At 34.8% G+C, this 10,917-nt stretch overlaps 2 protein-coding genes across 2 annotated transcripts; both read left to right on the forward strand.

The window, feature by feature from the left end:
- Window positions 1-1,036: 1,036 nt before the first annotated feature.
- On the forward strand, window positions 1,037-4,703 carry LOC120191883 (1-deoxy-D-xylulose 5-phosphate reductoisomerase, chloroplastic-like; the record flags this gene model as incomplete). Its single annotated transcript, XM_039194760.1, has 13 exons — window positions 1,037-1,193; window positions 1,332-1,510; window positions 1,676-1,762; window positions 1,973-2,098; window positions 2,189-2,251; window positions 2,463-2,612; window positions 2,829-2,896; window positions 3,171-3,282; window positions 3,387-3,491; window positions 3,657-3,778; window positions 3,991-4,137; window positions 4,230-4,423; window positions 4,531-4,703. Coding segments are annotated over 12 exons (1,485 nt in total), but the record flags the coding sequence as incomplete, so codon positions are not given.
- A 3,281-nt stretch (window positions 4,704-7,984) lies between these two features.
- Window positions 7,985-9,087, forward strand: LOC120191884 (dof zinc finger protein DOF5.6-like). Its single transcript, XM_039194761.1, has 3 exons — window positions 7,985-8,085; window positions 8,380-8,822; window positions 8,859-9,087. Exons 1-3 carry the CDS (start codon window positions 8,059-8,061, stop codon window positions 9,085-9,087), a joined length of 699 nt encoding a protein of 232 aa, XP_039050692.1. The 5' UTR covers window positions 7,985-8,058.
- Window positions 9,088-10,917: the final 1,830 nt, after the last annotated feature.

A 10,917-nucleotide genomic window follows, 5' to 3' on the forward strand; every position in this document is an offset into this window, starting at 1 on the left:
GGGTATATCGTTAGTCATGATCTGAAGAAATAGATGGGTCAACATAGCATCTCCACCTGGATGTTGTACTTTCAGCCATGACCCGAAGCAAGTATCCTCAAACAATTTTCTTTGTACATGTGTAAGTGTCGACGCTATTGTAGCTGCTAGGCTTAATTTATTCCTTAGAGTCAATGAAGCCAAAAAAAATCTAACAAAAACAATAAACATACCAAGTTAGATATACCAAAAATTACAAATTATACACTATAAACAGACATGATATTAAATAGTGAAAAAAAGCCAAATATATTTCAAACTAACACGATATTCGCCCAAGTAATTATTCTATCATAGAATTTTGGTTGAAGTAATGCAATTCATTCAAGTTTCAATTTGCAGAAGAAGAGTAGTTTTTGAAACTTAAATTCGCAACGCGAAAATGAAAATCGCAACGCGAAACTAAAATCGCGTTGCGATTTTCATTTTCGCATTGCGATTTTCGTGTTGCGAATTTCATTTTCGTGTTGCGAATTTAAGTTTCAAAAACTATTCTTCTGCAAATTGAAACTTGAATAAATTGCATTACTTCAACCAACAGACAAAACAAAGATAAATACTAACTTCACAGGGTTAAAGACTAAACAGTTTAGCAGTATTGTCAGCAACCGAATGAATTTACTAAGCAATCTAAGTGAAATGGTTAATCTATATATTGAAATTACCAGTAAATTTATCATCAATTTAAATATGAAAAATCTAATAATAATAGAAAATTTTCAAAATAAAAATAATTAAAAAAATAACTCTCGGTGGTTGATTTTCGAATTCAGATTGCGTTGCGAATTTGTTGGTCATTTTCGTAAATCTAAAAAAATTGGTTAAAATCATATATTATAAGATATTTTCGGTTACTGAAATTATTTTATCATATATATATATATATATATATATATATATATGCTAAAAACAATCAACTCTCTCTTGCCACTTCCCAAATTCCCTCGCTCACCTCCACACATTTGTACCATTTTTCTATTCAAAGTTTTTCTTTTGACACCCCACTTTCCGTTTCTCCAAAGCCCAGCCTGCTGGGATTTTCCATTCCTTCTTCACAGTTTTCACGGCGTTGAATTTGGTTTCTCCTACTGAAGTCAAGTCCATCTCCTTCCTGGGTTCCACCAACTCCAACTCATTCCCCAAGCTATTCTCAGGTCCCCCCGGTTCTGTGCTTGGATTCCTAGAAACCTGAACCATTGTTTCTTTTTGTTTAAAACCTTGAAAATGCTTCTCTTTTTGCTTATTGGGTTTAGATTACGATTTTAAAGATCGTTGTTTTGTGAAATTTTAAGGGGGTTTTGGTTTGAAGGACTATGGAACCACGTTTTGGAAGAGAGTTCAATGTTCAGTTCAGGCTCCACAGCCGCCACCTGCATGGCCTGGACGAGCTTTTCCAGATCCTGGACGCAAGACTTGGGTTGGCCCCAAGCCTATCTCCATCGTTGGTTCAACTGGTTCTATTGGAACTCAGGTGAAAAAGTTTTAACCTTTTACATGTTAAAAAGTAACTTTTTGGCCTTTTATTGTTGAAGCATCCAGTTAACTTCTCATGTACCTTTTTGCTCCAATTTTAGTCTTCCATGTTTTGTTTAGCACTTGATCAAGTTCTTTAGAATCGTAATTTGGTGTTTTGCAGACGCTGGACATAGTTGCTGAGAATCCAGATAAATTCAGAGTTGTGGGGCTTGCTGCTGGTTCAAATGTCACCCTTCTTGCTGATCAGGTAACTTCCAGTTTTACCGGAAACTCATTTGAACTTGCAGGCAAACCATTTGGAGATGTCAATCTCGGAATCGAGTAGCTTGATTCATGGACTAACACAATTTTGGTGTCATAATCTCATACAATGTGGTTTTAGCATATGCTTAATCGCATATCAGTATACCAGAGGCTGATAAATTTTGAGGGCTTATAATTTTTCTGCTTGTTACAGGTGAAGACATTCAAACCTCAATTGGTTGCTGTTAGAAATGAGTCTTTGGTAAGTGAACTAAAAGAGGCTTTGGCCGATCTGGAACAAAAGCCTGAGATTATTCCAGGGGAACAAGGTGTTATAGAGGTAGCCTATCATTTGCTTTCACTGTTTCTTTTATTTAACTAGATAAGGCAATTTTTAGTATTTGGATGGTTTGGCTTAAAAATTTTCCAGGTTGCTCGCCATCCAGATGCTGTTAGTGTAGTTACAGGGATAGTAGGCTGTGCGGGATTGAAGGTATGCACCAACGTCTGCAGATATATTTTTTTGAATTCTCCATGTATAACTTTCTTTGCACCCACTAAAAAAAGTATGTTAGCGATGTTAGGAACAACAGTTTACCATCAACCATTAGAATATGTATTAGAAAGAGAAGCAAACAGTTTGTTGTTTATTAGTATATATTTTAGCTTTGCTAAAATTCTCCATCGATTTTTGTCTATTGTAGCCTACGGTTGCTGCAATAGAAGCAGGCAAAGATATTGCTTTGGCCAATAAAGAGACGCTGATCGCAGGTGGCCCCTTTGTGCTTCCTCTTGCTCACAAACATAAAGTAAAAATCCTTCCAGCTGATTCCGAACATTCTGCCATATTTCAGGTATGGAACTATAACACGATGAATAAGACTATATGAAAGTTGCTCATTGCTAAGAGATTCTTTTTCAATAATGTTATTTTCTTCTCGATAGTTGAGTGCCTTAGCTCTTTTCTTGGTGAACTTTTTTTGCATCAACTTGTTTGACCTGTCATTTATCGCTTGACTTAATTCTTGAAAATTACAAAACAAACTCATAGAACCTTGTGTTTCTTACAGTGTATTCAGGGATTGCCAGAGGGTGCACTTCGGCGTATTATTTTGACTGCATCTGGTGGGGCTTTCAGGTGTATAATCTGAATCTAAGTTAGAATGATTAAGTTTGTAAGCTGAAAATCTAATATAAAGAACCGTTTAATTGCATACATCTCCTCACTTTCTTTCCTCAACTGAAAAGAATTTGAAGTTGACAATACTAAAACTAGGCTTGAGTGTGCACAAGCATGAACTTCCATTTTTAAGTTCGAGTGTGTTTTTATTACAGAACATGTAATATAACTCGGATTAGTGTCCCTAAGAAAGAATTTGTATTGAACAATTTGCTCATTTTGTTTCTTATAGGGATTGGCCTGTTGATAAATTGAAAGAAGTTAAAGTAGCTGATGCTTTGAAGCATCCAAACTGGAGTATGGGGGAAAAGATTACTGTGGACTCTGCTACCCTTTTCAATAAGGTTTAGTTTTATCAACAAGCATCATACTTTTTAATCTAGTACGTCATCAATTAGTTTTTCCCTTGTCTAAATTACTAGCACTAAACGATTTCTCTATTCGACAGGGTCTCGAAGTCATTGAAGCTCATTACCTATTCGGAGCTGAGTATGATAATATCGAGATAGTAATTCATCAGCAATCTATCATACATTCAATGGTTGAAACACAGGTTTTACCCTTAACTTTATCTTGTTGGCCACTGTTCAGTGATGCCACAATGTTGTTCACCTTTTAGTTTTTGAGGGAGCTGTGCCCTTGAATTGCAAAATACGAAGAGTGCAGATTGGAATTCGATTTTCGTTATCCGTCATTTTTGCATTTTCTTACTTTTAAGGATTCATCGGTGTTAGCTCAGTTGGGATGGCCGGATATGCACTTGCCAATTCTCTACACTATGTCGTGGCCAGAAAGAATTTACTGCTCTGAAATGACCTGGCCTTGCCTTGATCTTTGCAAGTAACTAGCTTGTCTCCTTTCAAAATTTACTTCACTACTAATTTATCAAAATTCGACTAGTTTTCATTCGATTTACATTTTACAATAACAATAACAATAATGCTAATAACCCGGAATTTCACTTTTAAAGTTTTGTTTGTCGAAAAAGTAAGTTTATTGAAAATGCATTGCCACCATACTCATGAGGTTAAGTTGGTTGATGGATGCTACAGGCTCTGTTCACTAACTTTTAAGGCTCCTGACAATGTGAAATACCCGTCCATGAGTCTTGCCTATGCCGCTGGAAGGGCCGGAGGCACCATGACAGGAGTTCTTAGTGCAGCTAATGAGAAAGCTGTGGAACTGTTCATCAATGAAAAGTAAGTATTTTGTATCCCAATGTTATCTTGTTAGCGTGGCTTTCATTTTGCAGTTTCGTTTCTGAGTTCTGGCTTTCATTACCCGATTTCAGGATCAGCTATTTGGATATTTTCAAGGTGGTGGAGTTAACTTGTGAGAAGCACCAAGAAGAATTTGTGGCCACTCCTTCCTTAGAGGAGATTATACATTATGACCAGTGGGCTCGAGAATATGCTGCTGGCGTGCAATGGTCATCTGGATTGAGTCCCGTTCCTGCATAAAATGATGGCTTGCTCATTGTTACAGGTGAATACCCTACGTACCAAACTTGTGTACAACGCTTTTCCATGTGTATCGGTTTCGGCTTACTGCTTGCTTGGTTTCCTAAAAGATTTCTCCCCTGTACCCCTCGGACTAAACTGACAATGGCTCTGTCGTGATGACTCAGAAGTTGTTGATTTATGCCGAAGGCCATGCACAGATTTGGGAAGAGGGGTGGGGGCAGCGAGGAATTGTATCATACATTATAATTTGAAGGCAGTGATCCTTAGTATCACTTCCCAGTTTAGTTGTACGTTGTCCAATTTTATGGGAATTAGGGTTTGGGAAATAAAAATCAAACACTAAATATGAGAGAGGAAGATCCTACATAATCATCAGCCAAACATTTTTCATACTAGATCTGTCAGCTTTGAAGAATGTAGGGTAAGCTACATGTTTAGTACCTAAACTATTAATTTTGTTGTTTTGTTTTGATACTTAATTTTTAAAAAATTATACATGAAATTTAGTTTCGGTTTTAATTTGGTATCCGTTGAAAAAATAATAGAATTATTGATGTGATATTTTTTATTTTTTCAATGGTGATGTGTCATTGTTTTATGATGACACATCAACATCACCATTAAGTTTTTAATGATAAATGCCAAAATAAAATCTAAATTAAATGTTAGGAATGATTTTGAAAAAAAAATTAGGTACCAAGACGGAATAAAATAATAATTTAGGTACTAAATGTGTAGAATGAGCGGAGATGCCAACAAATATTGTACAAAATAATGTCATACACCTGGATGCGTTGGAAAGTTAAACTATAATTGAAAAAGAGATGCTGTTTTGGTGCTGTTAGGAGATGCTGCTCCTGTGGTGTCGGAATGCTTTGGCGTTTCTGCCTTATTTTCTATATCGTTTGCTATGTTTTGGGGAGCTGGGTGGTGTGTGTCGTTGCCCATTAGTTGGGTGTTTCGTAAGAGGAAGCAGGGCTTGTGATGCTATTTCTGAGGCAAGGTCCGTGCTGCTATTGTTCCATAGTTTTGGACGGATTGTAATTACTTCGTTTTTTGCATATTGCATGCGGTTAATAACTTGTCGTGTGTAAATTCTGATACGAGCTTGGATTCTCTTTTTTTCTCCATTTAGATTTAGGGAGGCTTTTTAACGAGGTCCATGTTTGTATCCGATTTTGTATTAGACTCGTCTATTATATACAGAATCAAACTCTTTCAAAAAAAAATAATTGAAAAAGAGAGAACCAGTTAAATTGCAGATAACACACGATGAAAAACATGCATCCTATTGAGGCCGTAAACGATTTTAGTCGAATTTGAATATTGTTAAATTTGATTCAAATTAAGAAATATACAATCGATTTCGACTCAATTAGAAAACTCACGAGTTTAAAATTGTCAAGTTTGATTCGAATTTGAAATAAAAATTGAAGTTTGACTCGACTCAAAAACTTGTGAGTTTAAAAAACTTGAACTCAAAATATTTTCAGACTTAGTTTGAACTTAAACTTTAATTATATGAAAATCTTATATTGTATTTTAAAAATAACATATAAAAATTAATATATTAATAATTAAATTTAAAAATCTAAAAAAATTAATATATTAATAATTTAATTTAAAAAATCTAAAAAAATTAATATATTATTTTTTTAGTTGCTCACGACTTTTTTGAATCGAGTATCAAGTAATTTACTTCTGCTTATTAAGAAGTTGAGTCGAGTCCATTCACTTTAAGAGTAGATTGAACTTTGATCGAATTGATCTCTAATAATTCACGATTTGTCTTTATATTATTAACAGCCGTGTAGACTGCTATTCTGTTGCATACCTTCAGGTCAAGTTCTTTTCCCGCACCAGGTTCAATAGGACACCTCAGGAGAAAAAACTTGAGATTCGTGATACAATGTGTGAAGGTTCAGGTTAAATTTCTTTTAGAATTAAGATTAAATTGATAAACTTCTTTTTTTAAAAGAGGATGAACTCGTATGAAATTAACTGTCAATGATTAAAACGAAAAATTTGATTAGATTGATGATAAGAAGAGAAACTTCTGTAGTTAAATGATAAAATTGAAGCTTACGTATAATTTGATGATCTCTGATATAATTTATCCATAAAAAACATTTTAAGAAAATAACATTGAAAATTATTTTAGCTAAATGATATTTCGAACCAAATTTTAGTTTGTTAGAAACCAAATTTCAAAGATGTCGTGGTTATAGTAAAAAATCTCGGGATCATATCTTCTTTGAATGTCCTTTCTTAAGAGAGATTTTAGTTTGACTGTCGTGCTCATCCCGGCTCTTATGATATCACGATACCAACGCTAATCAAAAGGGATTGACATCTGACTTCATTCGCATCAAATGATGAACCCAGAAAGATTTCATCCTAAGCAGTGTTATCCTTGTTCTGTTTCCTAGGTACCCGATTTTCAACGGTGAAACAACTTGATGGTACAGATTTAGTCATAGGAAAATGATTAATTTCACAGTAAATAGACACTGAACCAAAGCAATTCTTAGAGGCCGTTTGTTTGTCTCTTAATGAAATTATTCAGCGCTTGTCTTTTAATGAAATTATTCAGCGTTGAATATTGAATTGTTTATTATTCAGCGTTGAATGTTGAACTGTTCAGTATTCAGCGTGTTTGTTTCGTACATCTGAATGATTCAGTGTTGATTGATTCAACAAAACAGTGTTTAATGATTCAACACATAAGTACATTATAAATGATTCAAAGCTATTATCAAACAGCATGTCACATTCAAAGTTAATTTATACAACCTCTGAATCATTCAATATTTAAATCATTCAGCGCTTAATCATTATGAAATAAACAAACAACCTCTCACTTTCAAATGGTTAATTTGACAATATACTTTTCCTATGAAAGAAGTAACTGACATCTTGATCCAAGTGCCAAACTCCATACATTCACATTTATTTTTCTCACCTTCTGGTTCACTATCCCATCCCCAACCACAAGAAGACAATGATTCGTCGATGTTTTTTTTTAATAATTTGAGATTATTATATAATAATATTTATTTAAAAAAATTAATCATTTATAATTCACATATATTTTATAAATATAATTACTTAAGATAAGTAAAGAAAACAATACTCGTTTTAATCATTATATAGTGTGTTCCTCAAGCTAGGTATTGAAATTAGAATTGTCCAAAGGATCCAGGAGTGACTCCTACATAGCTTGGACCCGCAAGTGGAGTTCACTTTCAATATGCCCTTCCCTTTTCCTTTATCGAACAACTCCCAACGGGAGGACCAATGTCCTAGATTTTCAAGCTGAGTGTTGGTAAAGATCTAATAAGTGGGACCTGTGTCCCTAGATCATACAGCATAGTCGACCCCATAGAATATATTTGTTTTAGCCCACCGACGCTTAGGGATGGAAAGGGATCGATCATACCAATTCTTTATCTATATATGTACACTAAACTCATGCCTTGTACTTCCTTCTTATTTACAGCTTCCTCCCTTTAGCTGGCGAACCATTTCTTTTTTCTGCTTTCTTTATAGTGTTTGGTGTCATATTTAGACAAGAATTAGTGAAGAGAAAGCATATTTGGTTTTCAGTTTTTTGTTGGGTAATATATATTTTTATTAAAGGGTTTCACTTCTCTTCCTATGGATTCATCCGAGTACTGGTTTCAGGTATGGTTAATTCATTCAATTCAAAGTATAATGAGCATGACACCATGCATATGAAACAATGTTATTAGAAGAATGGGTAAACTACACATTTAGTCACCCAACTATTCTCATGAATCCGTTTTGATCACCAATTTTTTTTTCAAAATCATCACTAAACTTATGTTTTTGTTCAGTTTTGGTCACCTGCCGATAAAAAATTAACGGTGATGCTGATTTGTCAACATAAGATAACGTCACTAAATACGTTGCTTACCCTAGAAGAATTTAATTTGCTTGTTTAATTTCCATGTTTAGGGAACGATTCATGAGGAGGCTGGAATGGATGGGGATATTCTGACATGCTCAAGGCCACTGATAGAGAGGATGCTAAGAACTCAGCATGAAGAAGCTGTCAAGTGCCCAAGGTGTGAGTCCACGCACACCAAGTTTTGCTATTACAACAATTACAGCCTCTCTCAGCCCCGGTACTTTTGCAAGGCTTGTAGGAGGTACTGGACAAAGGGTGGAACCCTTAGGAAAATCCCCGTTGGTGGAGGGTGTAGAAAGAACAAGAAAGTTGTAACCAAAGCAGCAAGTGATCAATCATCCAACAATCCCGCATCATCTAATAATTCCCATAATCCAACTGATCTTCATCTTTCATTTCCTCAAATGCACATTTCTCTCCTTGACAACAACTTACTTGCTACTCTCGGCAGCAATACTAAACATGAATGTATGGGGAATGGTGGTGGACTTGGGGATATGAGTGATGGGTTAGCACCAAATTCGTCTGGCACTTGCTCTCCATATGTGATGTCCATTGATGGCAATGTTGGTACTTTCATGGATACTTGGCAGAGGAGAGCGTTCCCTTACGCTGCAAGTGAAGACCGACATGCAGTCGACTTGAAACCAAACACCGAGCTCTTGTCTCTTGACGACCGAGACACCAACAGGTTCTTCAACAACTTGGGATCATCATGGAATGGAATGATGAATAATTATGATAATCTTCATTAAGAAGTGGATTAATGTTGTTTACTGTTACTTTTCCATCTGATTGTGAGTTAAATACAGATGAGGAGCATATATTATCCTTGTTCTGTTTCCAAGGTTCCAATTTTAACTGTGAAAGAAGTTGATGATAGAGGTAAACTATAACGGAACTCGTACAAAAATGGTTGCATTTAATAACGTATGAATTATTACTAATTAGACCAAAGGCTGCAGCAGTTGCAGAACCAGCACCAACGACATTGAATACATCATGGACACCCCCCGTTTCTCAGCCAACAAATTCTGTAAACCATGGATGCATACAAAATCAGATCATGCATGCATAGGTACACACACATACATGTACAAAGATTATATCACATTCATACATTCTTGCAAACTCCCTACGAATCAAATTGAAGGCTTTTCTATACAAACATATAACCTACAGCAGAAGCAGCAGCTTCCTTACTACCTCCACATAACATGCCCACAAACACTCCAATTACAGAGGCTGTGCCGCAGTTTACAGTTCCAGCTAATCTTTCAGCTCTCTAGCAGCTTCCTTACTACCTCCACATAACATGCCCACAAACACTCCAATTACAGAGGCTGTGCCGCAGTTTACAGTTCCAGCTAATCTTTCAGCTCTCTGATTCAGAAACACACCATTCAGCATATAACGCTTTAGCCATAATATTAGCTGAACTCTTCAAAATAAGGATCGATAAACAAATTCATGGTAATAAGTCAATGTAACCAAGATAACACATATAAGCGTTACCAGACCAACTTAAACCATGACTCACAATAATAACAAATTCTTGCCTTTTTCTATCATTGAAAAGAACGAATTTAGAAGAAATTTTGTAAGTCTTTTCATTTTTCTAAAGTTGTGTCTAAATTGTATCTCAAACCGCCTTTATATAGTAGAGAGGAAATGAATTGAAAGGTTAAGATCATTTCATGAAGAGAAATGTTAAAAAGCTAATAGATATGATTGAAAGGACATAATTATAAACAAAAAAATAATAAGTTTACTCATCAAGTGTCGTTACTTATTATTGTCATCAATATCATTCAATTAAATCATTATTTTCCAACAATCTTCGACATGAATGCAATTGATAGTTCAAAAACATTGACTTGATGCAATGATAGATTTTACGTTCGATTTTTGCATAAGATATGTGGACATCTTCCTTTGACATTTTCTTGTGAAAATATATTTACCTTATTAGTTGTCTTGTAGACGCGATGTCCTTGAACTGTCTTGTCATTTATATAAACGATAACATACATCGCACAAATACCTCCCTAAAAAATTTGATTCTTATGGTTATGCCCATATAACCATGGACATTTCCTGATTCTGCAAGATCTAAGAAAACTATGCCCTCATAATCTCCTTGAAATGGCTCCATTTCACTCGCACCTAAATGATTTATGTTGCTTGACTCACTAAAATATATAGTGGTCATCAAAGGCGTTACTTAACTTTTTTCACATTTTAATAATTATTTTCATTATAGGGATTTAGGATTTGAGGCAATAATAAAGATGATAACCGATTATAGGTGGACGACAATCAATGAGTGAGCGACGATATTTGGGTGAACTTTCGACGATGGTGACAGTGATCGAAGATAACCAACTATAGAAATTAAGAGTTTAGAATTAGAGATTAAGAAATATTTTTTTAGATTTTAGGAAAAAATTGAGTTTTTTAAAGATAATAATATTAATTTTTTAAAATAAAATTTTTAAAAATATATAAACTCTCCACATGTTACATTTTAAGTGGTTGACGATTTTTTTAATGACTGTTACGACATAGGTACTTAAAAGAGTAAC

Source organism: Hibiscus syriacus, unplaced genomic scaffold, assembly GCF_006381635.1.
Source record: "Hibiscus syriacus cultivar Baekdansim isolate YM2019G1 unplaced genomic scaffold, ASM638163v2 tig00116971_pilon, whole genome shotgun sequence".
NCBI lineage: Eukaryota > Viridiplantae > Streptophyta > Magnoliopsida > Malvales > Malvaceae > Hibiscus > Hibiscus syriacus.

What these genes read in the sequence shown, in the direction of transcription:
- LOC120191884 (XM_039194761.1), top strand. Translation starts at nt 8,059, where the DNA reads ATGGATTCATCCGAGTACTGGTTTCAG. An exon ending in CATCCGAGTACTGGTTTCAG is followed by an intron (nt 8,086 to 8,379) that starts GTATGGTTAATT and finishes TTCCATGTTTAG; the next exon opens with GGAACGATTCATGAGGAGGC. An exon ending in ATGGGGAATGGTGGTGGACT is followed by an intron (nt 8,823 to 8,858) that starts TGGGGATATGAG and finishes ACCAAATTCGTC; the next exon opens with TGGCACTTGCTCTCCATATG.